Source organism: Enoplosus armatus, chromosome 15 (genome assembly GCF_043641665.1).
Source record: "Enoplosus armatus isolate fEnoArm2 chromosome 15, fEnoArm2.hap1, whole genome shotgun sequence".
NCBI lineage: Eukaryota > Metazoa > Chordata > Actinopteri > Centrarchiformes > Enoplosidae > Enoplosus > Enoplosus armatus.
Window position 1 is genome coordinate 4,443,155 of NC_092194.1, and position 16,940 is coordinate 4,460,094.

The window sequence follows — 16,940 nt, forward strand, 5'->3', positions numbered from 1 at the left end:
TGGCCCAAATGAAGAGTATAACGAGGAAGGAGAGAGGTTTTGTCATCTTCAGCAGAAACCTGACTCTGTTTTTGCTTACAGTTTCCAGTTTTGAGAGTCTTGGGTGTCATGAAAGCAAGAGTTGGCAAGACTATAGGTTTACATGCAAAACATGAAGTGGGCAACAGCGGCCTTAGTGTGCCCGGCCCAGACGACGAGTGGTGTAATTACAGCAGGGTCCAGTGGAGAGAGTCCGTCAGCACAGATTCCATTACACACTTGCAAACACCCCAGTGGATGCCGGGGACACAGCGACTGTCAGCATGTGAGTCTGACAGAAAAGATACAGTGTTCTTGGAAATGTTTTAAATATAATTTATAAGAACTTTTGTATTGCCAAGTTGTAAAAAAAAAAAAAATCCCTCTACAACTATAAACATGTATAACTTCAGACTTGATGCTTTATTAGACGTATGTTTAGTGGATTACCAACATTTAGAACTGCATTACTTCCAAATAGAGAGGATAGATGCCTGCTAAGGGGACATTTCACAACCTGGCAACCCAATACTTGTTCTTATTGATGACTTCTAACTGATTTATTAACCATTAATAAAGCCATTCATTACTCAGTATTACCACTGTCTAGTGTTTCTAGTGCTTCTAATGTGGTACAGAAATAAGCATTTAAGCATAAAATGCTTAAAAGATAATTACATTTCTTTGTGGGTTTTAGTTTGTATGTAGCTTTGGTCAGTACGGAACCTTCATCAGGGATGACGTGACTCTACGTGAATCTAATATACAGTACACATATATTGACGAGCATCGGTCTGATAATCTTAGCACTGCTATGTTTTGAATCAGTTCCCCCCCGCTACTGCACATTTGCAGCTGGATATAGTGGGTGTTTGCCAACTTGAAGAGCAGCTCCAAACCAGTTGTCTCAAAGTCATGTTGTACCAAGTGTGTAGCTTTGCTGATAAGAACAGCTGTGAATTTTTTTTTATTTATTTTTTTTAACGGCAGTTTGGTGTGATATTCTCTCTACAGCGGGAGAAATGGCATGAATCAGGAATAATGTAATCTTTGTTGCCAAGAAACAATTTAATATGTAGTGCTTAAATAGAACAATGCAATCATATCCCATAAAGGTTTAACAATAATCACATTTTTTGGTCTGATAATCTTTGCATTCCCGCTTCAGTCTCCACAGAGCAGACATCAAGTTCCCACAGTACAAACTCATGCAGGTCGGAGTCTCATATATTACATGACTGTGAGTTTTCTGTGAGTGTTTAAACCCTGTGATGGACTGATGCCTTGGCCATGGTGCTACCCTGCCTCCCTTGCTAGTGCATGCTGGGATAGATTCCCCGCAGCCCCCGTGACCCTATTAGGAATAAGCCAGTATGTAAAATGACTGAGTGAATGTGAATGTGGAGTAACATTAGAACCTCCATTTGTCTTCTCCTGAATGGCCTATCAGTAAACACCTGCTAATATCATCATATAGCTGACGCTGATGGATGAAAGTCATTCTCCCGCGATGGGAGCAGTATGGCTGATTGGCCTCCTCGACACAGACGAGCATATTGGCCAAAAATGACACTTTAACGAGCTCTTCCCGGTGTTAAGTGCTGCACGCCGGCCCCTCGTCACAAGCCGTCGCCTGGCTGACCCTGGGCCATGTCCCCCCCCCCCCCCCACCCCACCCCCATACAAGGCCTGCTCGCTTCATTGGCTGACAGATCAGACTGCCATGGAGACAGCTCATTAGTCGAATAATGAGAACCACACCAGCCACACGTTGTGGTTGTTATATCATCCCTGTATCGACATATTTGTGGCAGGGGACAGAAGATTGGGTGCTAGTGTGTGCATGAAATGGTCAATGATTAAGATGGAATTATGGCACCGTGAGGTCTTCGGTTCATCTCTCACTGACTGAAAGCTCTGCTCATCAGAGGAAACCCGTTGACCAGCTCAACTAACCAGCTCTGCTTAATGGCTGCTGCCCCTCACAAATCAACATTTCCCTCTGATTGCAACAATATGGTATAGCTCCAAATGATTGCTGCCTCTTATCCATCATTTCACTGAGTTGCTTCCAGCTGCCAACAGCTCCAAGTTAATATAGTTTTAACTCCATAATCTTTGAACTTGGAACGTCATATGGGATATTGGGATACTGTGATTGTTGACTGTGAGCTTTAATTTGAGGACATTTGTTGATATTTGAGTGGATGAACAGCCTAAATCCTGAACATCAGAGCTTTTGTGCACACCACACCGCAGTCTATGGTGCGCGCGCACACACACACACACACACACACACACACACACACACACACACACACACACACACACACACACACACACCGGCTTCAGATTACGACTGTAAATTGTCAAGTTTAGTTATGTTGGTTGTCTATTCGTGTGCTTCCCGTAGTCATCTCCAGACTGAGTATCCATGTGTTTTTCTTAGCTTTTCTGCATGATGGAAGCTTTAACACACAGCTTTTTGTAGACAGAGTAAAGTTTTACTGTATACAGTGCTCATCATGTCATGTCACAACCTGCAGTACAACAGAATGGAATAATATTTGTCTCTGGCGTAACATTTAAAGATCACTACCTGCATGGGGGATAGATAGTAGGGACATTGGTAAAATGTGTCCCTAGTATGGCTGCAACTAACGATTATTTTCATTATCGATTAATCTGACGATTATTGTCACGATTAATCAATTAAACACAATATAAAATGTTTAAGGCAAGAATGTTAGCTAGACACAATGAAAAATAAAACAGTATAAATATTAGGCTATATGTGATATATTTACAAGAAGATTGTGTGGTTTGAGAATTGCTGTTCACAGTCTTCGCCAAGTCATGATCAATAAAAGAATCTTAATTTGTTCTCCATAGTTTAGAATGTGCATTTAGGAGTCTGTGCTATCTAAACTGTTGATATCCTCCTGGTTTACATACAGCCGACAGCAGACAGGTATGTTCAGAGCTCATTCTCATAGTGTTGCAGTGTCTTTCCACTTGAGGGCGATATTTGACCACATAATGTGAGCTCTGTAGTTCAAGGTGAACCGAGATTATCCCTACAGGCAGGAGGTATCACTCCCACCTACATCTGTTTTTATATTATGTTATACTATATTGATAATGGGTCTTGAATGACTTGAAAACCTTATTCTCCTGTTCATGTATGTTATTCCAGGTGTATCTGGTATAAATTACTTACGTACTAACTGATAAGGGTTGCTCTATGAATTATACTACAGCTTGTTTCATAATTTTATTATAGGACTGTGACCCCATGCATCACGCCAACTCCTGAAGATTTTGTTGAGGAAGCCAGCATAAATCACCACTGTTTTACTCCACTCAAGATAAAAAAAAACCCAAAACATTATAATAGCCACTCTTATGATAAGCTACTGCACAGTAATTCATAACAAATGTATTTTAAAGGAATAGTTACTACATGAATATTATAGTGACAACACAGCAAAATACCAACAAAAATAGCACCAACAACCCTGAGATCCTGAGCCACAAGAAAATAAGTAGCTACAAGAAACTATCCAAATATCCATCTTATTTTACTTGAGTAAAGGTAGGAATGCAACTCTGTAAAAATAAACTTTTACAAGTAAAATTCTCAAAATTGATCTTGAGCTAAAGTACAGAAGAATAATCAGCATATTTACTTTATACATTATAAAGTATAAAGAGGACCCATTATTTATGTAAAATGACCTCAGACTTATATTGTTGTATATCATGGATGGAGGCTATATTAGGTCATTATTACTGAAGCATTCACCTGTAAACATTTTAATGTTGTCGATGGATTCTAGTTATTTATATACTGTTGGGTGGTTTAATTTACTGTTTAACAATGCATCATATTTTATGCATCTTACTGTAGGTTTTTAAAAGTCTTAATCTGCAAAGTAAATTGTACCTGTCCTAGTGGAGTAAAACTACAATAGTTCCTTCTGTTTTTTAGTGGAGTAATTAAAATACTCAAGTAAGGTACAAATTGTACTTCAGTAGTAAATTTACTTAACTAATTTACTTTAAAGTTACTTTCCACCGCTGATTTTATGCAGTATACACACAATGAACAGGCGTATGCATTTCTAGGCAATTGCATGGAAGGGGGGAAACGAGCACTGGGAGAAAACGTGACAAGCTAAAAGCTAAAAGGGCACAACACAGCAGGTACACGGGCCTAGCAGCCCGCGTCCGGCCACTCACGTGAGACTCAACATAATGACAACTGTACGTAAACACCTTTTTAAAAAGCGCTATTGTTTGAGTATAATAATATGAGTTTAACGGTGACGTTGTCTCATTTAGACGGTATTATAACTGCTGTTGCATTTTTGCTTTATTTTTCACCCCTCTTCTCCCCACAGCTGTGCGGAAGTGACACAGCAGGCGCGCGCCCCGTCACGTCACGCGAGAAAGCACAGAAGCCGAGCGAGAAAAAAAAAAATATCAACAACAAGAACAACAGTTCCCTGCAAATAAACCGCCGCGATAGTCCGCAGACATGTCCAACACGTCGTTAACAGTCCTAAAGGATTGCGTGGACCCGTAAAGGTGAGCTCTAACCGCCGGTCACGCGCGTTTACCGCTAATTTAATAAGTCAGAGCAGGAGGAGGGGGACTCGTCCACGCAAACATTGCCGCGTCATTAAAATTCACAAACAAAATATTGCACTACTTAAGCAACGCCGTGCATTGCTCTTCACAATGACCCGTGCCGTTGGGAAAATGACACGCTTGTGACGAGGCTTTGTGAAGAGTTGCATTCGCACAGCTGGTTTGGCTCGTGTTTTGGTTCAAGGGTTCATGGGCGGAAGAATGAGGAAGTAGCTGGTTAATAAAGGCTGGACGAGAGCTAGGAGGCAACTCAGTGTACGGTGGCATGCACACAGTGGGGTCTGTGGCAATGACACATCCACTTTTTCGTTGTACAAGAAAATGAGTCGGCATTACAGCAGATTTTATTTTGTTAATCAGTTTAACCTGCTTGGCAGCACGCAAGCTCACGCTGCATACCAGCTCATGTGTTTGGCTGCAGCTGGTCACATGCTGTTCGTCATGACGGTAGCATACCAGCCACCACATGTTTGTGTGTTAATTCTCATGTGTAGTTTGGAGTTGATGTGTTCACACACTGTCACTTTAAACGTACAGTATGTATGTGTTGTGTGTTGATGCCCATCAAGCATATTTTAATAAAACCAGTATTGCTCCAGTGTCACAATTGAACTTCACTGTGTTCATTCATTTTCTTGGTGGAATTGAATCAGCCTCTGGGAATGTGTCACCTAAGGCTGCAACTAACGACTATTTTTATTATCAGTTCATATACCAATTCTTTCAATCAATGAATGGACTAATTGTTTTGGCTCTACTGCCACATCATGTTTGTTGACTATGTATATTCCATATTGTTTTTCACTGACTTAATATGTTTATGATCTATTTTTCTAGGCTATGAATTCCGCTGAGCATGGAGAAGTTTCAGATGAAGCGATGCTTGAGAAAGGTAAACTTCTGCAACCCTGCCCTTTAATAAAAATAAAAAACATTTTGGAGTATAGCATAGCTACACCCGTTTCTTCCAAGCATAAACGGATTAATATTCAGACACCGGATTGTGTAAGAGGTTTTTTGATTGATCAGATAATATATGTGGATCAACTGCATCTTTAAAAGAGACGTATCAATATTGAGGCGGAGTCCTACTAATTTAAAGAGATATGCTTTTTTTTTAATAACGTCACTGTTAACTTGAGTGTGTATTTGTAAGTGTGGACCAGAAAACAAATGCTTTAAAGAAGAAAACGGGAATCTCTCATTGTTTGCAGAACACAAGCATGTCCAGGACATTAAGGAGGAGACGGAGGACTTTGCAATTTGCGAGCCCCCTGAAGGACTTCGAGGAGGGTCTCCTGGGGCCACTGAGGCTGGTAAACGGTCATCTGCTGAGATGGGCCCTGACACAAACCAGTCCACCAGCAGCAAGAGAGTCAGAGTCTTTGGCGAGGTGAGCTGACCTCAGAGCATTTTAGCAAACTAAAAACATTAGTTTCCAATAATGGCAAGTTGCATGTCCTATTTGTTGATTAAGGTGTCAAGGTGTCTCTAACAGTGTTTTGAATGTTATTTACTCTGTCCAGATGAGGCACCACTTAATGGATGAGAGCAGCAGACATGAGCCTCTTTGCCTCACCACGACTGGAGAGAAGAGGGATTGCATCCAGCAGAAATCCAGAGTCTCCTACAGAAAGCCTCTCTTCAGCATCTCCCACAGGATCTCGGAGAAGAGGAACACACCAAGCCTGGAGCAGCAGGCCACTCATGGTGCCGGTAATGAGCTCAACTACAGCGGCATCCTCTCGTCCAAGCTCCAAAGTTCGGAGGAAAATGGCCCATTGGAGGCCTTTCCCACCTCAGACACTTTAGGCCAAGCTTCGTCAGCAGACTCCAGCCTTTACCCGCTGATTGAGAAAATGTTTCTCATTCTCAACACCCTGAATTCAAGTATGACACAACTGCATAGCAAAGTGGACTTGTTAACCCTTGAGGTCATGCGGATAAAGAAGCAGATAAAACCAGCTGAGATGGTGACGGAGTTCCAGCCTCCTCCCGAATATCTGCTAACAAGTGACGAATTGAATCAGCTGATGGAGCAGACGTCCAGCGCTGGGGAGCTTGGGTGTCGGCTGCTGGTGCATCTCTTCCCAGAGCTGTTCAAAGCCAGGGATTGCTCTCATGAATGCATGGCCAGCAAGAGAACGCTGGAGTCTCTACATCTGCAGCTGATCCGTAACTATGTTGAGGTGTGCTACCCTTCGGTCAAGAACAACAGCGTCTGGCAGGAGGAATGCCTCCTTCAGGTTAATGACTTGTTCAATCGCTTCTGGGCACAGAGGGACATGGAGAGTGCTCGGCTGCTCCGGAAGCAGACAATCACAGGTGCTGGCATAAAGGCTGAGCACCCTCAAAGCTATCGTTTCATTAATGAGCAGGGCCAGGAGGAGCATATCTCTGTAGAGAACCAGCAGAGCAGCCTGGCCGTGTCAGACCTTGCTTTCAATACACAAGCCACCGAGGAGCTGGATGAGTTCTCCTCACCTGAGGACTTTGTTATTTTTCTTATGCACCGTCTCTTCCCTGAGGTTTTTGAAGAGGGGAAAATGCCAGAAGGCTCCAGCAGTTTCAGCAGTGTGGGGCAGCTAATTCTGGACTCTGACAAGATGGAAATAATAAGAAAGTACATGGAAGCTAATTTTCCTGATGTGCCTGAGGACAGCTGGCTTCAGGTGTGCATCCAGCATATGGAAGATGCACTTGAGGGTCCTCACAGTAATGGCAATGGGAGTGAACCTGACAATATCAACGATGAGGGCTATGACCTGGCTAGCCTTCCTGAAGATGTTTCTATTATTAAGGTTCCAGAGGTGGGTGATTATGAAAGGCCCAGTCGCAAGTCCAAAAAGTCGCTGCTTACACCCGTGGATTTCGACAATCTGGAGATTCCTCTTCCTGACGTCACTGTTCCCCAGGAGTACCTCTTGTCCAGGGAGCAGCTGAAGAACAACTATGAATGTAGCTTGTCCATTGGGAACTTTGCTTCTCGGCTGCTGGTGCTCATGTTTCCTGAGCTCTTCACCCACGAGAACACACGGAAGCAGTACAACTGTAGCGGTTCTCTTGGTAAAAAGCAGCTCGACCCTGTTCGTGTAAATCTGATCCGCCATTACGTGCAGTTAGTCTACCCTCGGGCCAAGAACGACAGAGTGTGGATGCTTGAGTTTGTGGGCAAACTCGATGAGAGGTGCAGGAGACGTGACACGGAGCAGAGAAGATCCTATCTGCAGCAGCGCAAAGTGTACGGTCAAGAGTCGGAGCAGGACTTTCTTTGCCAGCTGAACCAGCTCAATCCAGAGAGCACGAGGGAGGATCCAGATATTCCCTCTTTACCCCCTGAGAAAAGTAGCAAAGACTTTTGTAAAATTCCCTTGGACGAACTGACTGTATCCAAACCTGACTTCCCTGTACCGTCTGTCTACCTGCTCTCAGACGCTGAGGTACGGGAAATTGTCCAGCAGAGTCTCTCTGTTGGGAACTTTGCCGCCCGCCTGTTGGTGCGCCTCTTCCCCGAGCTCTTCACCCAGGAGAACCTGCGGCTGCAGTATAACCATTCAGGGGCCTGCAACAAGAAGCAGCTTGACCCTGTCCGCCTCAGATTGATTCGTCACTACGTGGAAGCAGTGTATCCTGTGGATAAGATGGAAGAGGTGTGGCACTACGAATGTGTGCCAAGCATCGACGAGCGCTGCCGGCGCCCCAATCGCAAGAAGTGTGACATTCTTAAGAAGGCCAAGAGGTCGAGCACTGTGTCGTAGTTGCAGTACTTTTCAGTTAGGCAACACTTTTTTGTCATAAAAATAATTGCACAGTATATAAGCTGAAACCGCATTGTTGAACTTTTACAAACTGTCCTATGTAGGATGAAGCCAAGCTGTTATGAGTTTCTTCAGTACTATTCTTAGTCATATTTTACCTTTTGGCTACAGCAGTAGATGTTGTAGTTCATGTAGTCTCATTATTGTTGGATAAAGAGTTAAAACTGCTTCTATTTATAAGCCAAAACTGTCATAGCTCATCTAACATACTTTGTTGATAAATGTTGTAGCCTTAAAAACAATAATAGTAGCTAATAGCATAGGTCACACATTTGCTCTATGTATAGAAATGAATCACAATGATGTGATATATTTCCATTGCAGTTACTGATGTAGCATTGTGCCACCACTGTTTTAATAACAATGTGCTTATGTTAAGCCTTCTTATAGAAGTTTATATTATAAAGACAATTTAACATGACAATGGATCATGATAACCTATTTCTAATAAAATCACAATTATAAATATGACTTATGAGGGTACTGTTTTACATAATAGCACTATTCTTGTTGAGGTATCTAACTTGGACTTATTGAATATTGACTGCAGTTTTACACCCAGAGGAGGGAATCTTAACACTCCCCAACAAGCTCTGTACTTCGCAACATAAATATTGCATCAACTAGTACTTACCATTTTACCACTTCTATTTTTAAAAAGTATTACATGAGGATTAACAGGAAAGATATTGGGAGTATACATACACACAAAGTTAATGATTCGGATGAAGACTTATGAACTTGCAAGAAAATGTCATGTGCTCTTCGTCAGCCAAGTCATCTGGACATGATTTTCGAATCTCAAAACCTCAAAGTGCACCTTTATTGGAGGAGTCTCACAGTATAGTGGGGAAAGATGAACATTCAAAATCTTTCTCCCAGCCAACTGCTTAACGTCTACAACCACTGATAATTGTTAACATTTACATTATACCTTTGTAATCCATTCTAGATCCAACTTGTTGATGGCATTCATTTCTGCAGGTGTTGCCGCCTTCACTGGCCAATGGTATTACAGTCAATACTGTCCTATTCAAGGTCATGGCTTAAAGGCCTCATCCTTGGAAAGTTCTATCAATTTCCAGCGCCTTATGGCAACTTTGTACTTTTCTGTTGTAGTGGATTCAGCAAAAACCCTCCGCAGGGCAACTCTCATCAGAGTAACAGTGTTTGTCTCTCGGTTCTCCGACAGTATCAGGTCCAAGGTGTCCCCAACTTTCACCTGAATAAAGAACAAAATACAAGTAATGAGAAATTAGGTAAAAGACAAGTAGAAAGACTGAGAATGAACATGTAACTTGTAATCAAACGGTCACTCACCGTTTTACTTTTCTTGATGAGTTTCTGTCCGTTTATTCTGAGCTTGTTGTTATAGAAGGCGTCCTCAATTTTACTGTTAGAAAACAAAGGACAGTTAGTCTATACTCATGTTCAAAGAATGAGAGGCTGTTTACAAGTTACATTTGAACATGTTCATGCAACAAAATTCTCAGTCACATCCAATCAGTAATTCCTGTGAAACTAAAACACCACTGATAGCATGGGATTCTTTATGTTTGGCCGGCTATAAAGAAGAGATGGCATTCAAATCTGTGAGAGCAGCCGACAGACAGTGACTCACTTGCGTGCCATGTCCAGGCCGGCTTTCATGACGACATCATAGCGAAAGGACTGCACATATTTCTCCATGTCTTTATAATCCTTTGGTAGATTTGGGTTCTCATCCACCTCATCTTCATAATCACTGTCCTCTGGGTCTTTTTCATCCTCATCTTCCTGCTCTTCCTGTACTGTCCGAGCAGCGCCTTTCTTCTTGCTGCTTTTAAACCTCAGATGGTGGACGGACCAGCCCCTGGCAGCGTCTCTGCCACGGAAAGCCGGCCTGTGACAGCCAAGTGCGGGGAAAGCCGAGCAGCCCCACAGCTGGCGCGTGTGGATGGCCCTGGGACACCATTCAGTCTGCCTCAGTCCATATCCAGCAGCCAGCAGGTGGCGGGGGTTCAACCTGCCCAGCTGCCTCATTGCAAGTGCCTGCACCACTAAACTCTGCATGTTTGTGCTCCACCCAGTCACTAGAAAAACATGGAAACATTATGTTGAATTACTGATCTTGCTGTAACGCATTTAAGTAGAAAAGTTAATGTGCCAAAATGATTGTGATATCAACAATATCAGTAAACAGACTGAATGAACTGCTAAGCATTCAGCATCAAGAGTCAAAATTAAAAGGCTGTTTATAAGGTCAAGAATAAACTGTCAAACTCAATATTGTAGACTTTTTTTCCCATGAAGTCCTAACTTAATCTATAATTTCACTATTTATACCACTAACTGTGTTATTTAATTAGATAAATATGATGTCCGTTTTTGTTTGATTGTTAAACCACCTTTGTAAAGAGTAAGTTAAGTCTCTTTGGATTACAGTACGCAACACTGCTATACTACTATGCCTATACACAGCCGGCAACAAACATTTATGAAAGGTGGCGCTGTCCACGTTGCAGAACATCGTATTTTGTCTTTTAATATTAGCAGTTTGCGTACTTTTTGTCATAATTGTATGTAATGCTATCCCCGCTTGACTGAGCATGACATTTTGCAGGCTAAAGTTGACACCGAGCTGAAACAGTTACAGCTAGCTAGCCTTATTTTTCTTCAGCAAGCTCGTGGACTCATTATATCAGTCCACGTGCAACCCACCACGAGCTTGCCAGCCAACAAACACAGTAAAGTCAGTTATACTTCGTTGCTAAATGCTAAATATGAAGTTACTAAAATGCGATAAGTATCTGGCAGCCTACTCACCTACGGAACAACCTTTCATAGCTTGTTGTTACTGTACTTCGTTGCCACTTCTGGGTTACTTGTGTACCAGCCGATGTAAATGTGCTGCCACCTGCCGCACTGGAGGAGAATGACATCATACCAAACACCAAACCACAGCAGGATTTTTATGCAAAACAATCAAAGTTTACCAGGATATTCTTGTTAAATTGCAGCTCGAATCTTTCCAACTCCACTACTAATTATATGTGCATTACAAAGAACAGGGTAATCCCTCAGTCTGTGTCAGTCTCGACCTTTTCTTTGTCTACCTCTTGTGCTGTCCTGACTCAGTGGCAGACCTTACACAATTTCCACTTAATCTGCTATAATAATTGAGCCAGAAATAATTATCCGGGAAATCAAAGTCAATGAATGTAACACACAATGTGGTTGTATCACCTTTCTCTTCATTCATTTTCATGCAGTACAGTGAATCCTTTTTATACCATAGAAATACTAGAATTTACGTTAATGGTAGGTAAAAGGTAAATGGGTTAGAGGAGTACATCAGTTGTTTAAAAGTGTGTGCCACTGTGGAAAAAACATAACATGTTTTATGCCATGTTTTATATATGTATATATATACAGTACATACAGAAGCAGCTAAATGTAATTCAGCCATCATTCATTTTATTATGTAAAGCTGTGATTTTCCTTCTGTGACATGTGACAATTGTCTGTAAAAAAACATCTATTGGTGTCACTGAAGCAGCTCCTCCAGTAAACACTCTCCCCACCCAGATTTTCCCAGCGAGTTTGAGGATACAAGCCACCAACAGTTTTTAAATATACATGGGTTTCCCCAGACATTTATTGCAACTTTTTATTTTTCCAGCATAAGATAAATTTGAATACATATTTTGAAAGGTAATCAAGTTATTTATACAGCCTGTATTGATTATAATGACAACAAGGACATTTTTAACATTTTACAGGAAGCTTTAACTGGCTTTAAGTGGTGTATTGTTTTATGTCTGAGCAGTTATGCATTTGTCAATATATCAGCTTGAATACTTTGTTACTTTGAGGGAATTTACATCAACATTCATCTTCACTACAATTCATAATGTCTAGTGTCACTTCAAGTGCATAATACTGGTGTCACTACATTATTGAAAACAATGTAAGAACAAGAATGTTATTTGTTAGGATGCATATAATATGTTCCTGTTCAATGTTATAAAAAAGTCAGTATTATAAAGTTGGTATGATGTCCATGTGTAAACGTAAGTGCATTTACATCCTTGCATATACTGCCTGTAAACTCTACTCAAAAGAGTCCCCCCAAATAAATCAAATGTCAACATCCAAAGTCTTTAGGAAATATGGTGACATGTTGGTGGGTGCTGTGCTCTTTCACTCTCTGAGCACATTCGGTATACACTGGATAGTGAAATCACCATTTTACAAATGAAAAATGGAGCATTGTTCCTTTACTATAGACACATAATGGACATATACTACAGTATACCATATATGCTGGTGGTTTACATTCAGGTATGTTTTATGGTTTTTAACACATTGCCTTAGCAGAAGGAAATCATGCAAAATTGAGCATGGGTTTAATGACCTTGTGGGGTTTTTTTTTGCAGCTAAATCCACACCGTGGTTTGTTGTTTGACAGATGATAATGGTAGTGACTGATGTGACATCCACCTGTTCAAATGTAGTGTAGATTCAATGTAAACCTGTCCTTGTCTTTTCTGACCACAACAATAATGTAATGACATGTACATATATGTGTTTGTACCACAGTTGCCGGCAGGTTTTGTCATGGCAGTCGGTAGAGAAAAAAAATTATCTAATTTAAGACAAAATGTATTTGCTCAATCAATGGATGATTGATTTTTCATAATGTTTTTTTTGTTTGTTAAGATGAAGGCTCATATGACTCGACAGTGTTGGTGCTCCAACAATGTTCCAGTTTCTGGGTCAGTCAAGACAAATCATATCATAACCTTTAACAACGTTAAAAGCTTTTCTGATTCTGTTGTGTTGTTTCTCGTTTCCTTGCTGATACCCAAACAGGGACAATGTGTCATCACATTAGACTAATTCCAACAGCTACGGTGGAGGTTTGTAGGACAAAATGTTTCAAAAGCATCAACTGTAAACATCAGGTTTAGGTGTTAGTCCATCAGCCTCCAAAAGAAAGGGATGTTTCTCTCTGCAGCTGCCATATAGCACCAACAGTCAACAGTCAAACATGGAGAAATCCATTGTAGTAGAAGCATATCAGTTGTACCAAATTCGCAATCCCAGAGCCTCAATAGACCAGAATGCAATGCAAGACGGGTTTGTTCTGAGTAAGGGGCACAAGTCGTAATTCTTTTCTCGGTTAGAACAGCTGTCACTCTGTTTTTACTATCTTTATGCCACTTTTCACCAACACAGCAGTTTAACAGTTTATACCTGTTGTCTGCAGTTATCAAAAGGCATTCTGGGAAATGCAGAAAGTCATTGAACTGAAGTAGAAATAGATTAGGCATGTTGCTATAAAAGAAGGTACACGAAAAAAGTAGAATTACAACACTTCACATAAGTAATGACACATTTCCAACATCACAGATTGGTATAACAGTGAGAGTATCCAAGAGTTCATTTTGTCTCTTTTGGATTGGAGGTTTCTATTTGGACCAACGTGTCTTCGTGATATGCATAAGCGCAACATATTGGATTGTCATTCAGTCTTTTACTTTTTCACTTGAGAGATGGTATTTATTTTCACAGTTATTGCTGTAGAAGTAGTAGGTTCAACTTGTAGAAACACCTCCTTACCATTCCTGATGATGGTTAAAAAAAAAATCAGCTCCAACTTTATCTGACTGGTCATCTCTGATGTGTTTGGTGTTACTGAGATTTCACTGAATGAGATGTTTAAACCTGCCCGTCTTGTCCGTGGCCTCTGAATAGGTCTTATGAGGTAAATGCAGCTTCAGCTTCAGGTTCATGTGCACGGTACGTATGCGATCTTAAAAGCTATGGCAATGATGTAGTGTAACAGTCGTTGTCTGCTTGGTTTTCATTGGAAGCCAGGCAGATATAATTTGTCCGTGTGTGTGTATCCTAGTGGGTTCACACACTGTACCACTGTCACTTTGTTCTCCACTCACTAATCACTGTTATTGCTTTGGTGATTCACACATTCAGGATTCAGGCATTTGTTTTAGATAGTATGACAGTACAGCACGAATCTGTGTATCTCACATTAAGACTTGTTTACACACTCTGTTTCTGGTGTCCAAAGTGTTTGTATGCTACAGAAATGCCACTGTGTTTTGTCAGTGACTGCATAGTCATAAGGAAGTCTCCACACAGGAGCCATTTCTGTGGAAAGACCTGTGGTTGTGGCAATTTTCACTGCAGTGGACAATGAGCACTGGGTAGCAAAGTGCGTCCTCATACTCTGGGGGTCCCTCATCATCTGTGGTGAGGCGCTCTGATAGGCAGCGGGTGTTTTCGCTGGGACTCTCCTGGTCGTCCAAGCTGCCGCTCCTCCAGAAGCAGCTGCGCTGGGAGCCGTAGCGTCGCGCCAAGGAGAACCGACTGGCGCTGAAGGGGATGCGGGAGCTGGCACCAGTACAGATGCTGAGGGCGCTCCTGGAGAAGACTGAGGAGCAGCTGATGGCTCTGTGGCAGCGCTCACAATTCTGACGTATCCCGCTGAAGCTGGTCGGGCACTGGGCCAGGTCCATCAGGCCGGCCTCTGAGTAACTGGGCACCAGCTGCTGGTTGGACCGAATGTGCCACTCCAGCTCTGTACTGTCAATGGTGTTAACACGCGGGATGCGGCGCCAATATGGCCGATCATCACATGGGGTCACAGGGAGGTAATCGTGCCCAAAGAGCTTCTCAACACGATAGTGGACATATGCAGTGTGATACTCTGTGAAGACTCTGAGAGGCCAGGAGAAAGTGAGGAATGAGGCAAACCAGAAGACGTAGTGGGACAGATACCAGGGGTGGTGTTCCGGGTCAGACAGCACCATGACATACTCCTTCAGGTCAATGTTTTTCAGGTGCATGCCCTCCCTGGCTTCCATGTAGTCATCGAGGCCCTCGTTGTCAGTGAAAAACCTTGCTCGTTGTGTAAGGTAGGAATTCTCAGACTCAACGTTGGCGAAACTAAAGCACTTGGTGAACCGCATCTTTGTAAGAGCAGACTTCTCCAAGCCCAGCAGCTGTTTGGAAACATCTTTCACACCACAGTGACTGTAGTCAAATTCAGCCTCTGCCACGTGGGTGTTGACGCGTTCATGGTAAACCTGGGTACTAGTGTAAGCGTCTCCATTGCGGTAGCGCGTGACTTGTCGTGTTCGGCGAACATAGTGATAGCTGATGGCCTTCCACCAGATGCAGGGTTTAGCTTGCTGCATCCTTTGGATGCGCTCATAGATGCCCTCCACTTCCACTTTGTGCTGCAGCTCATTCTTCACATGACAGTGCCAGCACTCCACGAGATAGACTAAATAGAGCATGCCCAGTAGGGCCAGAGGGATGTAGATGTAGCCATCAGAGCAGGGGCTGTCATGGTACATCATGGATTTCCCTTTGAAGGCACTGTCAAAGGTGAGGCGGGTCACCTTGGTGACGTGACACCAAACCATCGCTCCCATGCAGCCATACATGAGAATGGACAGGAGCAGGCATTTCCAAAAACTCTCCCGGCATAGGGATTTGCTCAGAGACTGCTTCAGGGGTCTTTGCTGTTGAGGAAGAAGAAGTGATAAAAACTGTCATCATATAATCTATCATCTTCTCAAAATGTCATTTTGCTTGTTGCAGTGTACATCTCCGCAGATTGATCACTGCAACATCTTGAGCACAACAAGGATTCTCACTGATTTTTCTTAATGAATTTAATGAAGGGGTCATGCAGCCATGGAACTGGACATTACAAAGTCTCTACAGGGTTGCCAGATAATCAGTCTGCAAGCAGTGATATGTCTTTCAGCTATGTGGACATTTCACAGACGACGCCAGAGGTAGGGGCCCACTACTGCACATTGACAGATGAAAGACAGGTAAAGATGCAGGGATTACCAATCACACGTGTCCTGCCATTTTACTCTGAAATTATTCATGCAGGCTACGAGATCATAGACATTCTCCCATGTCGAACTGTGACCAATGAGATCATTTGTGAGACCAAATCCCTGGCAAACCATTCTGCTCACTGTGCACATGGATCCATTAAAGCCCTGCGCCGAGACCTATAACAGATCAGAACCAAGCGCATTGCTCATCGCTCATGTGAGGGATGCTCGAAAACAATACCTCCTCTCTGGTGTCCTCCTCGAAGACGGTGGTCGTGCTGCTTTCACTCGCTGTCGCTGCGGCCGATGCTGGAGGGGACATGGTGCCGGGCAGCTATTGATAATAAAGGCAGGGCGTGGAGCAGGAAGAGGAACAGATCTCACTACCTTGCTCTGCAGGGTCCCTCGAGCAAGACCCGTCAGACGTGAATTACGTCCGTCACCATTTAGAGCCACTCCGCCCGTGAGAGAAGCCAGGGACGAGTCGACGGAGGCATGTTGATCCGCGAAACTCAAGAGAAAGGGAATCTTTCCGGTGGCTGAAAAATGAAAAACAAAAAAAAAACAAAAAAAAACGGGGGGAGGGAGA

General features: G+C 42.6%; 3 protein-coding genes across 3 annotated transcripts; 1 reads left to right on the forward strand and 2 right to left on the reverse strand.

Moving 5' to 3' along the window:
- Positions 1-4,488: 4,488 nt before the first annotated feature.
- bend3 (BEN domain containing 3) lies at positions 4,489-8,429 on the forward strand. The gene is made up of 4 exons (XM_070920618.1): positions 4,489-4,608; positions 5,509-5,563; positions 5,886-6,064; positions 6,198-8,429. The coding sequence occupies exons 2-4, from the start codon at positions 5,512-5,514 to the stop codon at positions 8,427-8,429; spliced, it is 2,463 nt and encodes an 820-aa protein (XP_070776719.1). The 5' UTR covers positions 4,489-4,608; positions 5,509-5,511.
- Positions 8,430-9,280: 851 nt separating this feature from the next.
- mtres1 (mitochondrial transcription rescue factor 1) lies at positions 9,281-11,332 on the reverse strand. The gene is made up of 4 exons (XM_070920845.1): positions 11,295-11,332; positions 10,111-10,561; positions 9,810-9,882; positions 9,281-9,711 (listed from the first exon to the last, which is right to left on the reverse strand). The coding sequence occupies exons 1-4, from the start codon at positions 11,311-11,313 to the stop codon at positions 9,529-9,531; spliced, it is 726 nt and encodes a 241-aa protein (XP_070776946.1). The 5' UTR covers positions 11,314-11,332; the 3' UTR covers positions 9,281-9,528.
- A 3,279-nt stretch (positions 11,333-14,611) lies between these two features.
- LOC139297816 (transmembrane protein 151B-like) lies at positions 14,612-16,673 on the reverse strand. Its single transcript, XM_070920619.1, has 2 exons — positions 16,593-16,673; positions 14,612-16,021 (listed from the first exon to the last, which is right to left on the reverse strand). The coding sequence occupies exons 1-2, from the start codon at positions 16,671-16,673 to the stop codon at positions 14,612-14,614; spliced, it is 1,491 nt and encodes a 496-aa protein (XP_070776720.1).
- Positions 16,674-16,940: the final 267 nt, after the last annotated feature.

Excerpts from the sequence above, each read along its gene's own strand:
- bend3 (XM_070920618.1), top strand. The coding sequence starts at position 5,512 with ATGAATTCCGCTGAGCATGGAGAAGTTTCAGATGAAGCGATGCTTGAG. Across the intron at positions 5,564-5,885 it reads TGAAGCGATGCTTGAGAAAG|AACACAAGCATGTCCAGGAC; the intron begins GTAAACTTCTGC and ends CATTGTTTGCAG. Across the intron at positions 6,065-6,197 it reads GAGTCAGAGTCTTTGGCGAG|ATGAGGCACCACTTAATGGA; the intron begins GTGAGCTGACCT and ends TACTCTGTCCAG.
- mtres1 (XM_070920845.1), bottom strand. Across the intron at positions 9,883-10,110 it reads GGCCTGGACATGGCACGCAA|TAAAATTGAGGACGCCTTCT; the intron begins GTGAGTCACTGT and ends GTTTTCTAACAG. Across the intron at positions 9,712-9,809 it reads TCATCAAGAAAAGTAAAACG|GTGAAAGTTGGGGACACCTT; the intron begins GTGAGTGACCGT and ends TTCTTTATTCAG.
- LOC139297816 (XM_070920619.1), bottom strand. The coding sequence starts at position 16,673 with ATGTCCCCTCCAGCATCGGCCGCAGCGACAGCGAGTGAAAGCAGCACG. Across the intron at positions 16,022-16,592 it reads AGGAGGACACCAGAGAGGAG|CAAAGACCCCTGAAGCAGTC; the intron begins GTATTGTTTTCG and ends CTTCCTCAACAG.